This window comes from Zootoca vivipara, chromosome 14, assembly GCF_963506605.1.
Source record: "Zootoca vivipara chromosome 14, rZooViv1.1, whole genome shotgun sequence".
NCBI lineage: Eukaryota > Metazoa > Chordata > Lepidosauria > Squamata > Lacertidae > Zootoca > Zootoca vivipara.
The window spans coordinates 20,509,783-20,526,990 of NC_083289.1; the positions used below are offsets into that span (position 1 = coordinate 20,509,783).

Genomic DNA, 17,208 nt, shown 5'->3' on the forward strand with positions numbered 1-17,208 from the left:
CATGAAGCTAGGGCTGTAGTCCTTGTACATGGGGGACAGCCATGTTGGCTGGATTACCAATTCCAATCAGCCCTAACCATTGGCCTTGAAAGCCAGGGTTGGTGGGTCTTGGAGTCCACAACTTGAGGAGGAAATCACGTTGGCTACTCCTGCTATACACACTTAACTTGGGAGTAAGCCCCGTTGAGTGTTTGCATCTAAGCAGGTGCAGGTAGGATTGCCCTGTTAAGTACAGCAGACTAAAACAAGCCGTGGGAAGAGCTCACGAGAAACGTATCTTCAGCAACAGTCCCCAAGTCTGCCAGGGATGTGATCCTCTCAAAAGCAAGTGACATTCATCTCAATGGAACTTATTCAGAGAATCAAGAGAACTCTGGTGTTGGAAGAGACACCAAGGGTCGCCTAGTCCCAACCCCCTGCAATGCAGCTCTTCCCAACAGAAAGCTCTGCCCCTAATATTTACTCTGAATCTCCCTCTTTGTAATGTGAATCCCATCAGTTTGGGTGCTAACCTCTGGAGCTGCAGAAAGGTGAGTAGAGGATCGCAGCCCTGCTGTGGCTGTGCATGCTAACACACATTTCCACGGGTGAAGACGGTTGCAAAAGGCTCTTGCTGCTGATAGAAAAACGTCTCTCAAGCCAAACCTCGACCAAAGCTCCTTCCTGGAAGGCGGATTTAATTAACATGGAAAGAATTTTATCCTACACTTAACTGCTCTGCAAAGGAGCCTTTATTTATTAAAGTTAGGGCCCAGGTGACATGTTTTTTTAAAACACAGGAAGGATGTTTTTTTTTTGTGGGATCCTTTTTTTATGCCAGGTTACTTATGCCAATTTTTAGTCATGCCACGATCTACAGAAATAAACCAGAAAAAAAGTTTTTGATTTGGTTTAACCTGCAGTTACACCAATTGTGAGAACACACTGGATGCAAAGTTAGCAGGAGTGTGTAGCCCAAATGCTTTGAAAAGATTAAGTCAGCTTGAAGCAGTGGTGGCCAAACTTGGCCCTCCATCTGTTTTGGGACTACAACTCCCATCATCCCTAGCTCACAGGACCAGTGGTCAGAGATGATGGGAACTGTAGTCCCAAAACAGATGGAGGGCCAAGTTTGGCCATCACTGGTTTAAAGGTTTCAGCTGAGCATTTGCTTGTCCCTGTGTCAGTGGTTCCTCCCTTGGGTTGTTGTCAAAAATCAAGAATTCACTGGATGGTGTGATCCTGTTAGAATCGCATGGCTGGCAGATGAACAGCATAAGAGTAGAGAGCTGCACTTCCAGGTCCTCTTTAAAAAGCCTGAATCGAGCGACGGTGTGTGAAATGTTGGCCAAGTGCTGTGCAGCTGGAGGGATATTTCCCCTCAAGACTTTGTGAAAGCAAATCACTCCTGGATTTTGGAGTGGGAATGGAAAAGCTTAGCAGCGCCCAGAGAGGGATCTAGAAGCTGCACGATGAGTAAGGCAAAGTGGGACAAGCTCTGCGCCAGCTTCAGTAAAGCATAAAGTTACTGCTCACCGCAGCCAAGCTGTGGGCTTGCCCTTCCTGTAACTGGCTTTATGGGGAGGGCTGCAGCTCAGCAGTGCAACATCTGCTTTGCATGTAGAAGGTCTCAGGTTCAATTCCTGGCAGCTCCCAAGAGGGATGTCCCCTGGAAAGCTGCTGTGTAGATTGTACTGAGCTACGTGGATGGTCTGACTTCAGGATAAGGGCATGAGAACTAGCTTATTGGGGCACCTCTGTATTGGCAGGTTTCAGCTTCGGTTGGCAGGCCCTTGGCAAGCCCAAGAACCGGTCCAGCACCTGCACAGCCTCACCTGACTCGGACAATACAGTAGAGAGAAATAACCCCAAAAGAGCACCATCAATGCGCAAGGGGGGAGGTAACAGCAGGCTTGCGGAGAGGGAGGAAGCCAAATTTTGCAGAAGTACATGTGTGTGTTTTCTTTTGGGTGGGGTCGTGGTGGAGGTGACCCAAAGCAGCCCAATGAAGACACAGCAGAGTGGAAGTAGAGTGCTGACGGTGGAAGGTGGAAGTCTGGCAGGGTGTGTGTAGAATTGGACGGAATGGAACAGCCTAAAAATGGTATGGCTCACAGGCTGACCAGATGCGCTCCACGCTGCTACATTTTGTTGAATGCGCCACTTCTTGTTCTGCATTTGGATTATCTCTCTGGGATTCCTGAGGATTCACTTTGGGGGTGGGGGGCGGCCATCCATGCCTCTCTACTGCCCCATGACCTCTGCCTGTGCCACACCCCTCACTAGCCCTGCTTCACACTCCCAACTGTTTTTCGTAGAATTGGTAGAATTGAACCCAAGGGTCATTTAGCCCAACCCCCTGCAATGTCTGGCTGGAATGTGTCCCCGAACTCTGATCGTGCTTCTTGATTGTTGGGATGGAGGATCGAGAGGGCTCTTAAGTTTCCATGGAGAAACTAGCCTACTGTACAAAGGTAAAATTTGCTTCTGTCGCTCTTCTCACTTTTCCTTCTGACCCCCTCCCATGGCTGGAAGGTTGAAATGTGGCTCTCCGGCTGAAAAAAGGTTGTCCACTTCTGGCTTAATGCAATAAGGCACACATGCACTCTGGGATGGGCTGGATGAGATATAGAGCAGCAACACACACCAGCCCCAGGTATCAGAAGTCACTGATTTAGTTTATCTCATTCTCTCTTGTCTCAAAAAGAGAAACGTCTGCGGCCTTCCCTCTCCGCGCGCATGTGCCTTGCTGAGTTACATCCTCTGGAGGGCAGCATTGGCCTGGATTTTGAATGAGTCGCTCTACACATCTCCCCAATGGCTCGTCCAAGGATACGATTACTGTACAGTCATACCTCGGTTTCAAGTACGCCTTGGTTTGAGTATTTTCAGTTTAAGTACTCCGTGGACCTGTCTGGAACGGATTAATCCCCTTTCCATTACTTTCAGTGGGAAAGTTCGCTTCAGGTTAAGTACAGACTTCCGGAACCAATTGTGTTTGCAAACCGAGGTACCACTGTAATATTTACCCGACAAGCTGAAGTTGGGATGCTTTTCGACATCTGGCCCAGAGGGCAAGAAATCTGGAGCCAGGAGGTGTCTGTGCTGCCCAGGGGGGGGGGAGAGATTTGTTGGAAATAATTGTAACCCAGACAAATGCTCCTGCTTGCCCAGTTTAGTTTTTCCACGATGACTCTGTTACCTTGAATATGCAAAAGGGTATATTCCCCACACCCGCTCTGACCACGTGGTTCTGATGGGCTGGTTGGGGTGCCCACTTGCAAAATGGCAATTTCAGGCCTACTTTGGCTTCAATAACTATGAATTAGCTTCATAACATGGTTCCTTCCAGATACTGTTGAACTTCCAATGCCAGTCAGCTCCATCAGGGATTAATGTATAGGCATCCAAATACCTTTGGAGGGCACCATATTGGCTAACCTGGGACTAGGTAGTCTACAAGGTGTCTCAAATTCCATGGTTCTGATCTGCATCTGTTACTTAACTACATACCTGCCAACATTTCTTATACTATTCAATGATAATAATCATAACAGGTTACAGATAATGTTTTTTATTATATTTATTTATTTACCTACCTACCTGCTCATCTGACTGGGTTGCCCGAGCCACTCTGCATGGCTTCCAACATATATAAAAACATAATAAAACATTAAATGTTTAAAAATACAGGGCTGCCTTCAGATGTCTTCTAAAAGTTGTATACCGGTAGTTACGTATTTCCTTGGCTCGGGGGTGGGGTGGGGTTGCATAACTCCACACCCTCCAACATTCCTCTAATGAAAATAGGGACATCCTAAGGAAAAGTGGGATAATCCGGGATCAAATCAGAAACCAGGACGGCTTCTGTAAGTCCAGGACTGTCCCTGGAAAATAGGGACACTTTGGAGGGTCTTTAATTAGGACTCTCTCTACATTAGAGAACTTTAAGGTGATGGCTTGCCTTTTCATGCTTGATTGATGGCATTCAAATAAAACTGCACATTGCCAAATCCTCCACAGAAGTGCCTTTTTGAGATGCTGAAGGAATGTAAGGTAATTTCAAAACTGTGCACTTCTATAGACATCTGCTCAGAAGTGAGCCCCGCTGGGGTTAGTTGAGCTTATTTCCTGGAGAGCTGCTGCCAGTCAGTGCAGATAGTACTGAGCTAGTTGGATCAATGATCTGACTCAGTATAAGGCAGCTTCCTATGTTCCAAGATTTGAGGCAAACTGTTAACTAAGGGCTGGGCCTATGTCTCTCCAGGTGTTGTGGGACCACAACTCCCATCTTCCCTAACCATTGGCCATGCTGGCAGGAGCTTATGGGAGTTGGAGACCAACAACTGGAGGACCATAAATTCCTCACCCCTGTGTTAATCCATCACCTTTAAGTGAAGATGTGAGGGGTTTACTTTTGTATTTTAAAGGTTTTGTATTTAAAAAAAGAGAGAGAAAGATGCTACTACTCATTAGAAGTCCATTTGTTGATACTGCAACACACAGAAGTAGACTTTACAAAAGGAACACACTTTAAACCCCAAGTATTAAAATTTCCTTCAGTAAATGGAAGTTGTCCCCTGCAATTAATCACCTAGGGATTTAATTGATTCATCTACTTAGAACTGTCTATGAGATGTTGTGTAATTAAAATTGCTTATTGACTAGAAATGAGCTTAAGTATGTGCATGTGTTCATGTATGTGTGTACACTTGTGTGTGTGAACATGTCTGTCTCACAGTGCTGAAAAAAGCCTTTCTCTGTGTCATTGCTTCTTGTGAACCTCCTTATATCAAGTAATGCACTTGGTCCATTTAACCCAGGCCACATTCACGCCACTCATTTAAACACTATGATGCCCCCTTAAACAGCCATGGCTTCCCCCAAAGAATTCTGGGAACTGTACAGTGGTACCTCGGTTTATGAACACAATTGGTTCCGGAAATCTGTTCATAAACTGAAGCGTTCATAAACTGAAGCGAACTTTCCCATTGAAAGTAATGGAAAATGGATTAATCCGTTCCAGATGGGTCCGTGGCGTTTGTAAACCGAGGTGTTCATAAACCAAGGTTCCACTGTACTTTGTAAAGTTGTGAAGAAACCATTATTCCCCCTCACATAACTACAATTCCCAGAGTGGTTTAGCAATCCCTCTTCCCAAAAAACACAGGGAACTGTAGCTCTGTGAGGGGAATCGGTGCCTCTCAGGACCCTTAACAAACTACACTTCCCAGGAACCATCCCAGCCGTGGCTCTCTTAAGCAGTACCGTATCATAGTTCTTTAAATGAATTGTGTGAATGTGGCCCCAGACTGGTAGCAACTCTTCAGGGCCTCAGACAGTGTAGTCTTTCACAACATCTGTAATTCACCATTCTTTTTGACTGCAATAACAAGGACTGAACTGGGAACCTTCTGTATGAAAAGCACACATTCTACTCAGCTATGTCACCTCCCCTTAAAATTTCCTGTCATGGAACCCAAGGCGGATGAGATCCAGCTCCATTCTTGACAGGGTCATTGATATAATGCCCTCCATAGACCCCTTCCTGCTGCTGTACCATCCTCAAGTGTTGCAACAATGAACCACCATTTTATATTTCCCATAGTGCCCCAGATACCCTAGTAAAGAGCCATTAAAAAACCCCTTAATGTCCCAGAGTGGTGCTCTGGTGCATTGTGGGAAATTTAAAATGTCAGTGCGTAGTTGGTGCCTGTTGACCGAGAAGCCTAGGCAATCTTTCAAGGGTGCCACGTATCCTATGAATCCCTGACCAGGTCTTTCATGGAGTGTGAATTCTTTGAGACCACATTATACTCCTTGCTTGACACTGACCCCATTTAGGCTGCTCCGTTCTTTTTATCCTAAGGATTTGGAAAGGCACTCTCTTCCCCTCATGCGTTGCTAAGCCACTTGGAGCTTTGTAGGTCTGTAGCCAGAGTGCTGCTTTTCACCCATATTCAATCTTTGAAAAGATGGGTGGTAACAGAATCATAGTGGAATACAGCTGGTGGCATGCTGCGTCCCCCACCCCCTCTGCTGGATGCTATTTAAAGGTTTTGGAAGGAAATAAATAATATACACTATGGGCAAAAAAAAACCACCCGAAGTCACAAGAAGCCTTTGGCGCAGTGACAGCTTTATCCATCAGTGTCTTGCACTGCTTCTGATCTCAAAAGCAATGATTCCCCACAATGCACTCCAGCTGGGGGCAGTTAGAATGAAAAGGTCCACGGCTTCGTTATGTATTTGTTTGCCTAGGGAAATGTAGGCCCGTGTACAGCAAGCCCCATTTCTTTTTCTTCACCCCTTTCCTGTCCTCTCCTTCATCCTCCGGCTGCCTCCGTTGTCAAGTAAAATAAGGCAGCTCTCTGACAGCTGTGGGGTTTTTTCCTATGGGAAGGAGCCAGTGGGTCATGCAGCAATACCCAGCCACTTCCTTCGTTGCATCAAAAACCACACTGGCTCCTGGCTTTTCCTGTCAGAAAATGCTTGTGATTTTAGGATATGTCATCTTTCCCTGGAATCAGGAGAGGTTTTTTTCTTTAATATTGATTTAGGACCCTGGTTTGAATTATACTGCCTTTTGAAATATACGCAGATGCATTGCCGTATCTCTCTCGCAGCTTGTGAGGAGAGAGGAAAACTTGCTCGGAGCTCTTTGACTCAGGAGGGTGGATAATAATAATAATAATAATAATAATAATAATAATAATAATAATAATAATAATAATAGTGTTCTTGTTCTTTTCCCATTTGCTACAACCTCATCTGCCCCTCATGGCAATACAAGGGTACAGTGGTACCTCAGTTTAAGTACACAATTGGTTCCGGTGGTCTGTACTTAAGCTGAAGTGAACTTTCCCATTGAAAGTAATGGAAAGTGGATTAATCCGTTCCAGACGGGTCCGTGGAGTACTCAACCTGAAGTGTACTTAACCCGAAGTATGAGTGTATTTGGTTCCAGAAGTCTGTACTTAACCTGAAGCGAACTTTCCCATTGAAAGTACTGTAATGGAAAGTGGATTAATCCATTCCAGATGGGTCCGCGGAGTACTTAAACTGAAAGTACTCAAACCGAAGCGTACTTAAACCGAGGTATGACTGTATTCCGGGCAGTCTAGAGCCCTGGGCTGCATCTGTTGGCTGAGAATTTGCTACAGCATATTGACTTCTTCAATCCATTGCTAACCTTTAGGTTCATTTGGATTTAGCTTCTACCCATTTTCAGTTCTTTCTCACCAGCTGGAGGATCTCTAAGCTATTTCCATTGAAGTTCCTGGACTTTGGGGTTATAAAGGCAGTGATCTGTGAGCAAGTCAAGATATCAATTAAGTGTCCCAGGTCCAACCCCCAGCATCTCCAGGTAGGGCTGGGAAAGTCTGCTGGTTGTCTAAAATCCTGGAGAGCTGCTGCTGGTCAGTGTTGACAACACCGAGCGAGATTGAGCAATGGGTCTGACTCAGTATAAGGCAGCCTATGTTCCTGTCTCCTTAATTGTAGTCCATTGCATCCCTCAGGAACAGCAAACAGGAAGCTGTCCTGGCCTAGCAAAAATTTGGACGTGGTTTCTGCACAGAATAGTTGTACCTGCAAAAGAGGGAGAGGAGAGCACCATCATGGGAGCCTGGCAGTGTCCTCCTCACTGCTAAAATGTTGCTCAAGTTTCAATGTTTTTAAAATACTCGCCAACCTTTTCTGCAAACCTAGCCATCTGACTTGCACCATGCAGTCTGGTGATGGCTTTCATTTTCGTTAATTAAAAAAAGCATTTTAAAAAAAGAATTGCTTGGCTGTTCTCTTTCCGAGACTCAGGAACAAACGGGACCTTGTAGCTGGCAGGGAAAAGTGTGATGCACGAATGGAAACTTTGGCCTCATATTCACAGAGAGGGCCAGCCTGTGTCCAGGCTGTACCACTTCGGACTGTAGGTGGGGAATGCTCCTTCGTATAATAAACTCTCTGCAAACAGAAATCTAGCCTGTCAGGGAGTAGAAATTCTAATTCTAGCTAGCTTCCTGATGTGGTGTTTTTCTTTGCAGGGGGGAATGTTTTTGTATGGAGCGAGCATTCAATCAGGCAAATTGAGATGACTGAATATTTTATTTCATCCACGTTTTTAAAGCAAGCAAACCTGATCCACACTCCCCAGACTAACACACAGATTGGAATGCAGTAATTCTGATTCAATTCTCAACCTAATAAACGTATCAAAAATGCATTATTTTAGGTAAAATGTGAATTTTTAGTGGGAAAGTGGACAAAACGCATATTTTAGAGGAGGTGTCCCCAAAATGCATTTTGCAGACTACACTGCAAATTTAGATGCAGCTCCCACTCCTCTTTCCTATTTTTAATAACAACAAGGAAATAATAGACTCTTTGACCATGTTGCAAGGGGAAAATAAAAATAAACATAGATTGGAAAGCCCTGTGGGAGACTGAGACAGCTTTGCTTGAACGTCGAAGTTGAGTCACATTATATAACAAAGTTGGATTTCAGTGGATTTTACATCACATCCCCTGTGTGTGTCTCCAAGAGGCTGCTCTAGACAGCAACTTGGAAATGAAGCTGGAATGACAATGGTGTGTGTGTGTGTGTGTGTGTGTGTGTGTGTGAGAGAGAGAGAGAGAGAGAGAGAGAGAGAGAGAGAGAGAGAGAGAGAGAGAGAGAGAGAGTGAGAGAGTTGTGGATCTGTTCAAAGGACAGGACAGGCTACTGTTTTGAACAAACAATCTTCTCTTTGCTGGGGTACACTGGTGTGTGATTTTCCTTGAGCTAAACAAACAGAAGATGGCATGGGAGGCAAGGTCCTTGACAGCGGACAGCCCTCTAGCCATCTTTTATTCCAATGACTTTTTAAGCTTTCTTTCAGGGTTTCACAAACTGCTCTACATTCAGAAAATACCCAAGTGATGTACAGAGATAGAATATGAAACACAATGCAGGTCATAAAACAATACCGAAACATAAAAACCAACAAGAATTTAAGAACTCCACATGTTTTCTTCTTTATTGTTTAGGTCATGGGTAGGCAAACTAAGGATCCGGCCCAATCGCCTTCTAAATCCAGCCCGCAGACCGTCTGGGAATCAGCGTGTTTTTACATGAGTAGAATGTGTATTTTTATTTAAAATGCATCTCTGGGTTATTTGTGGGGCCCGCCTGGTGTTTTTTTTACACGAGTAGAATGTGTGCTTGTATTTAAAATGCATCTCTGGGTTATTTGTGGGGCACAGGAATTCGTTCATTTTTATTTTCCAAAATATAGTCCAGCCCCCCCCACAAGGTCTGAGGGACAGTGGACCGGCCCACTGCTGAAAAAGTTTGCTGACCTCTGGTCTAGGTAGCCTCTTAGCCAACCAGAAGGCTCTGCTATCCACCTATCTTGAATAAGCTTCAATGCTGACAGTCCATTGGCCACGATTGCTGGGGCTGATGGGAGTTGTCATTCAGCAACATCTGGAACCCTAACCCTGCTGTAATCCAAGACGTGAGGGGAAGGGAGGCCTATCAGAGGCTCGGCTGCTGTACCCTATGTCCTGCTTTTGATCCACATTGACGATTGCTTGCTGACCAGGAACATAAGAACATTATCATTCCTCTACATTGTAAACTTCAGATAAGGGTACTTCACTGATAAAATACTCAAACAGAACACTGGCTGCATTTCAGTGCCTTGGGTTCGGGCTGGGCTCATGCTCAAGGAGTGGGAGAAATAAAATTGGCCACCTCAGAGCATTCGTGAACGCTGCTGCCTTATGGTTGTACATTTTGTTCTGGAGTTCCAATCTCCAAGTGGAAAATATATGAGTTGAGCAATAAAGTAATAAAGAGGCCGCATGTATCATTTGCAGTGTTTATACGGACATACAGTATGAAGCTGCTTTTTCCTGAGTCATCCATCTAGAGCTCAGAACTGTCTTACTCCAATTAGCAGCAGATCTACAAGGTCTCAATGGAATTCCCAGTTCTGCTATCTCAGATCCTTTGAATGGGAGATAGCGGTGAATCTGGGATATTTGGCATGCAGAGCCTGGACTCTTAGAATTGTGACCGCCACATAACTTTTCCCATTGAAATGCTTGCAGCCAGTGTACCCAGTCTTCCCTTAATTACATGCAAACCTTAAATTAGAGGTGGGCCACATTCCCTTCAGAGCAATATTCCAGGGGAAATCCAATGGGTAGATCCATGGGTAGATCACTGCCAGTTTATTTATAGTGGGAGATCTCTTGGAAGATCAGGACCAAGCAGTCTCTTGGACAGGCATCCCCAAACTTCGGCCCTCCAGATGTTTTGAACTACAATTCCCATCTTCCCCGACCACTGGTCCTGTTAGCTAGGGATCATGGGAGTTGTAGGCCAAAACATCTGGAGGGCTGCAGTTTGGGGATGCCTGCTCTTGGAAGTTGGACACCCCTGGCCTAGGGAATGTGAAGCAGGGCTGATGAAGGGATTTAGCCTAGGGAGATGGTGTGCATGGCCTGAGGAAGTCCTGAGGCCCAGATAAAAAGGCTTGGAGGCTGCATTTGGCCCTCAGCCCCCTGCTTTAAATTACCACGCATATGTCCTCAGGTACTGGAACCAGGATACAAAAGATAGCCCCGAGAAGACCTGCTCATTTTGAGGCCGCATTGAGGCTCATTAATCTACAGAGTCTGAGGCTAACTGTCCCTCTTTTGGGTGGGCCTGCAGACACAGAACATACCAGCCCCATCATGAGGCACAGTGAGGCAGCTGTCTCAGACGGCAGATGCTGAGAGGTGGCAAGGAGTTGACAGAGCCTTGTGCCTCCAAGGTTTGCCACCCTCAGGTGCAGCGCAGGGTCCTATCTTATTGCCAGCATTGACGTGAGATTCAATAGCCAGTCTCGTTGGCTGTTGTACATGGAATGGGGAGGATTCTTGGGGGAACCCATGACTATTAAAAGTGGTATAATAGCGCTTTAAATGCATAGCACAGGTGGGGCCCTAACCATACATCGGATCACTGATTATGTAACTTAAGAAATACAGCCCACTGAAATCAATGGCATTTCAAACCAGTTAGCTCCTAGCATCTGAAAAAGGACCAGGTAAGTCTCTGGCTATTAGCAACACTTGAGGGCAGGTGAAAAGAACCTCCATGTCCAGAGGCAGTCTATCCCTGTATATGCACCAGATATGGGGGCCATTAGGAGCCAGAATGCAGGACTGGTTCTGGCTTCCTCACTTTTACTCACAGCAAGGGAATCTTTGGGTAAATATTTCTGGGTCTCCCTCTCCAGCTCTTTCGGATGACAGTTCCCATCAGTTGAAGCAATAGTCCAAAACAGCTGGAAAGGTGGCCCCAAGCTGGCAAAGGCTGGGCTGGAGATGACCACAAATTTGGATCGCTTTAAAATAGGATTGGGAACTTCCATGAAGAATGGCTACCAATGGCTACCAGGGACGATGACTACTATTCTGCCTCCTCAGTGGAAGGCAGTAATGCTTCTGAATGCTAGCATGCTCTTGTGCCCGGGTCCTGCCTGCACCTGGTCTGGCACCAGGTGGGCCATTGGCCTGATGCAGCCAATGATCTTTATAAATGATGATCTTTATAAATACAGGGTGAGTCTTTTAAAAGAGGCCCCGTGAAACATATGTACTCTGTATCCACGGGGCCTCTTTAAAAGGACTCTTCACCCTGTATTATTTATTATCATTTATTGAATTTATATACCGCCCTATACCCGGAGGTCTCAGGGCAGTTCACAGAACACAATCAAAATATAAAACCACAAAATATATAATCAAAATAACAACAAGCCCCCTTTACGCAGCAAAACTTTTGTTCTTAGGGGCTAGTAACTTGCGCGCGTTCTTATTTGCCAGGCTGGGCTAGGCGGCCTTCCCCGTGGCCGGGCGAGGCGAGTCGTCATTCAAAAAAATCTCGATTTCGAGCCTCCCTCCCGTTTCCCCTTTCCTTCCTCCCCGCCGGCCTTCCCTCTCCGGGGCCCCCCGGCTTCCCTGCCAGCAGCCTCCCTCCTCCCTCGGCCTGCCCGTGCCCCAAGTGCGGGAGAGACCCCCTTTTCCCCTCGGAGCCCGCCGTTGGCGAAGAGCGAGCGAGCGGGAGAGGCCGAGGGTTGCGTCCGGGACGCGCTGCGCTGCGCCCGGGCTCCGTGCGCCCCGAACGGCGGCCGAGCCGTCTGGCTGGCAGGCGGAGAGGTGGCGGCCAGGGGCTGGCTCGCCTCCGCCTCCCCGCTCCGCCCTCTTTTCCCCCCGCCCCGGCGCGCCATGGCGAATTGAGCTGTGTGGGGATGCGCGGGCAGTATCCCCGGGCCGGGCAGGAGCGGCGGCGGCGGAGGTGGTGGCGGCAGGAGGAGCGGCAGCCGCAGAAGGAGCAGCAGCAGAAGGGCCAGGCGGAGCCAGCGGGCGCCCGGTGAGCAGGCGGCGGCGGCCCCGGGCTGCGTCCAGGCGGCGAGCCACGGCAGCACTAGCGGCCGCAAAGGAGGCGGAGGGAGAGGAGGAAGAAGCGGCGGAGGCGGAGGCGGAGGCGTCCGAACAAAGCGCGCTTCCCCGGCACAGCAGCACAGCCGCCGCCGCCGCCGCCGGAGGAGGCGGAGCGGGAGGCTCCCCCATGGCCGCGGCGCTCTTGGAGACGCTGAGCTTCCCTTCGCCGCCGGGGCAGCCCAGCCGGGCCGGCTAGGAGCAGGACGAGGAGGAGGAGGAGGAGGAGAAGGAGGAAGGGCCAGGGGCGCGGGGCGCTCCTGAGCCGGAGCGAGGAGGTGGGGGTGTCCCAGCTGGAGTTGCGGGGAGGAGGCGGCCAGGAAAGAGAAGGGGCGGCAGAGAGATAAAGAGAGGGCTGCTCTTTTTTTGAGGGGGGGTGTCTTAAGCAAGAAAGAGAGGGGGGCAAGGCGGCGCTTTTTATTTTTATTTTTATTTTTGCAGGCAGCCGATTAAGCAAGGCGCGGTGGGGGGAGGAAACGCGCTGGAGTTGGGAAGAGTGGTTAGGTCTCCTTTGGGGAGGGGGAGTGGTCAGTTAGGTTGTGGGGCGGTGGAATCCTGCTGAGTTTGTGGGAAGAAGGGATACAGAAAAGCTCAGAACTGAGGTAGGTGGCAGAGGACTGGGATATCTGGGGAGGACAGGAAGAGTGAGGCCTTAAAAGGCGGAGAAAGCCCCCCTTTCGGATTCCAGAGCTCAGACCTACCCCCCCCCACGCACTACTCTTGGGGTGCTTCCTGTTTTGGGGGAAGCTCTAGTGTGTGGCCAAGGGACAGAAAGAGAAGGCGTCCTGTTCTGGAGATTTGAAATTGAGGGGGTGTGTGTGTCTGTTTTGGGGGGCCCTGGGTGTGCTGAGGCAGGGGGTGGGGAATGGCTGGCAGAAGCCGCCGCTCCTGGCTCAGCGTGTTGCTCGGTCTGGTGCTGGGCTTCATCCTGGCTTCCCGGCTCATCCTCCCTCGAGCCTCGGAGCTGAAGAGAGCAGGACAGCACCGGCGGAAGGCCAGCCTGGAAGGGTGCCGGACAAAGGCCAGTGCGGGGCTGCTGCACCGAGACTCCCGGGGGGCCTTGCTGTGGCATCAGGACCCTGCCGAGCACCAAGGCGAGATCCTGCCTGCCAAGAACTTCCTCTTCGTGGGGGTCATGACGGCTCAGAAATACCTGCAGAACCGAGCAGTGGCGGCTTACAGGTGAGGACCTCCATTCTTCACTCCCACCCACCCGCCTTCTGAACCACAGACTTACCGGTAATTTGCCATCTGTTGGTTAGGAAGGCTTCTAACACCCATTTGTGGGACAGGACATGGCTCATTGCTGCTGCTTTGTATTCAGAGTGTCTCAGGTTCAATCCCCTGGCATCTCCAGGTAGGGCTGGGAGAGTCCTCTACCCTGGAGAGTCACTGAGAGAGTACTGAGCTGGATGGGCCAGTGATCTAACTCGGTGTAAAGAAGCTTCCCATTTCAGTCAACTTTTTATTCAGAACAATGAGGACTAGAACCTTACTTTGTTAGGAAAAACTGTGGTTCAGTGGTAAGGCATGCAGAAGGTCTGGGGGTTCAGTCGCCAGAACCTCTAGGGAGGACTGGCAGAGGCTCCAGCTTGAAATCATGGAGAGCCACTGCCGGTCCCCGTAGACAGCCCCCGTGCTAAATGAACCCAGTGGTCTGACTCATAAGGCAGCTCCCTGTCTTCCTAGCTTTTACCTTGCAATTAACTGCTATCCTGCATCTCTCTTCCGTGCCCAGCAATGCATGTGGCAAGGCCTGTCTCATTGACACCCCATCACCTTCCTCCCACTCTGCACAACCACATGGTACATGTTAAACGGGTCTCTCTTTCCACTGCGCATGGGAGATGGGGAGAGAACCCTCTCACCTGTCGTCCTCTCCCAATAATTCATTCCCAGGGTTTTCTTTTGCCTGTTCCTTGCTCTTCAGAGATGTGAGAGCCACTCCTCTCTGGCGGCCCTCTCTCACAAGAGAACAATCCCTGGCATAGGGAATGCGGCTTGTAAGTTCTGCCAGTTAGCTTCCTTGGCATGATAATTCTGTATGTGAAAACACACGACACACCCTCCCTTGGTTTTGGTGGAGGTGGTTTGGGGATCTCTGGAGCGGAGGGGAGAGAGACTGAGACCAGCTTGCTTCCTTTGTATATGTGCTGCTAGCTTTCCATCTGTTAAGAAGATAAAGGCTTGCATTAGAGAGGAAGGGAATCTTGTTTTATTTCCCCTCCCCCCTCCCCATAAGCATCTCAAACCTGCTTCATAATTCCAGGAGGGGGGTGTCTTGCTGAATACCTGCTGGCTTCTCTTAAGCACTGACAGATGGGCACTGGGATTGACCAGGGAGGCCTTGCCTGCGTCCTGATGGGCAGCCAATCTTTATAACAGCTTTGTGTGCCTGCTGTTGTGATCAAAATCCCCCAAGAGGGCATCTCATCTCTATCTCATTTCTAAAGCTTCCTGCTCGGTGACTTGAAGAAGGATCCTGCTGGACAGTAACGGGGGTTTATCCTATAAGACATGTGGGGTGAAATATTTGCCCTGCGTCTGTCCAAGGGATGAAACCAAAACAGCTTAATTTGACCAAACGATTGAAACCCGAGTTTCGACTCTGCTCTTCCCCCATGGTTGCAGGCAGTGATGCTTCTGAATGCCGGGGTGGCGGGGAGGGGGCCAGTCCTCTTGCGCTTGGGTCCTGCTAGTGGGTTTCCCATTGGGGCATCTGGTTGGCTACTGTGAGAATAGGATACTGGACTCAACACACAACCACAGGGAAATAATTTCAGATATAGACCACCCAGAGTCTTTAGGCCAAGCACTTTCTGGTCCATATGAATTCACATTTTGATGTTCTTTGAATGAACACAGACAGCTGCCTTACGCAGAGTCGGCTACACTGGCTAGCTCAGTGTTGCCTGCATTGGCAGGCAGCCGCCCTGCAGGGTTTCTGCAGGACATGGTGGGGATTGAACCAGGGACCTTCTGCATCAAAAGACGATGCTCTACCACTGGGCCTCCTTGGCTCTTCTCCCCCTGTTTCTTCAGTCTGAGTCTCTTCCTCTGCTTGTGGCAGATACCACAAGAATTACTAAATTCAAGCTGCTTAGGTAGGAAGTGATGTAATAGGTTAGACACAGAACAGCCTGTTGGCGATGGTGGAATTCTCAGCTTAATGTCTCCTCTGCAAGGGGGGGGGGAGGAATTCCCAGGAGTGTGATGCATGCTGCAGGTTGAATATCCCCTTCTCTATAATGCAGGTGGGTAGTCTGTGGCCCTACAGATAGTTAAGACTCCAGCTCATCGCCCCAGCCAACATGGACCATGATCAGGGATAAGAACATAAGAAGAGGCCAGTGGCCTGTCTGGTCCAGCATCCTGTTCTCACAGTGACCAGTCAGGTGCTTGTGGGAGCACATCAGCACTCTTTCTTCCTGTGGTTTCCAGCAAGTGGTATTCAGAAGCACTGCAGCCTCCACCTGCTGAGGCAAAGCATAGCCATCATGTCTAGTATACATTGCTAGTCTTGTTGTACTACTAATCCTTTTTAAGCCATCCAAGTTGGAAGGCATCGCTCCCTCTGCGGAAGTGAGTTCCATAGTTTAGCCATGCATTGGATGGTGGGAGATGTAGTCCGATGGCATCTGGATGGTCACAGGTTCCCCTAAAGGACTATTAGATTTGATCAAGTGTGTGGCAGGAACGTGTGTGTGTGTGTGTGTGTGTGTGTGTGTGTGTGGAGAGTTCAAGTCCTTTCTTCAACCCCTAAAGCAGACAAGCTGGCCTGACTTCAATTCCTGCAACAGTGTTCTGAGAGCCAGGTATAAATGTCTGCCTTTATGAAAGGCATAGCGCGTGAAGGGCATATATGCATCATATCCTCTCGAGGTGCAAGCTATCAGATGTTAGGCCATCCAATGTTAGTGGTGGGCAGGTTTAGCCCTCAAACCAAATCAATGCTTGCAAATGCATTGGACTTGGGAATGCAATGCTTCCGGGGAAGGTCTGCAGCTCAGTTGTAGAACATCTGCTTTGCATGCAGAAGGTCCAAGCTTCAATCATTAGCATCTCCTGGTAGGGCTGGGAAACGCTTCCTGCTTGAAACCCTGGAGAGAGATTGCCAGAAAGTGTAGACAGTACTGAGCTGGATGGACCAATGGTCTGACTCTGTACAAGTCAGCTTCCAATGTTCCTGTGCTCCTCCATACAATAGTAGAGAAAGGGGACAGTCAGGAATCTGGGGGGGGGGGGGGCGGGGACAGGGGCAGGAGGGACAATAGGCAAACCTCTTCCCTGCACCTTGGGACCCAAAAGCATTAAGAACCAAGCATGCCCCGGCCTGCATAGCTTCCATTTTGGGTTTTGTTCCTTGGGTTGTGCTGAGAGTATAATGGGACATTAGGAGAAAGTGATAGGATATTGCAGGCTAGAAGGCTCTTTAGGTGGATTTCTTTTCACAACAGGGGGTCTTACCTTCTGCACTCAGCTTCCATTGTACACATTTAAAACTCTTATTCCCCTCACAGTTACAATTCCCAGTAAATTAACAACCAATCCCTCTTTCCAGGGAACTCTGGAAATTGTAGCTCTTGGAGGGGAATAGAGTTCAAACAATGCTCAGCACCTTTAAGAAACTGCAGCTCCTAGAATTATTTGGGGGAAGACATGACTGCTAAAGTGGTACTATAGTACTTTAAATGCATGGTGTATTATTCAGCAAAACTGGCGCCTGCAGTCCACCTGAGAGCCGTGATTTAAGAG

At 48.5% G+C, this 17,208-nt stretch overlaps 1 protein-coding gene across 1 annotated transcript in view; it reads left to right on the forward strand.

The window, feature by feature from the left end:
* Positions 1 to 12,488: 12,488 nt before the first annotated feature.
* The window catches only part of CHSY1 (chondroitin sulfate synthase 1), a 91,645-nt gene continuing 86,925 nt past the window's right edge, over positions 12,489 to 17,208 (forward strand). The window contains exon 1 of the mRNA XM_035130563.2: positions 12,489 to 13,635. Within this exon, the coding sequence (XP_034986454.2) occupies positions 13,319 to 13,635 (317 nt within the window). The 5' untranslated portion in view covers positions 12,489 to 13,318. The remainder of the gene's footprint in view (positions 13,636 to 17,208) is intronic.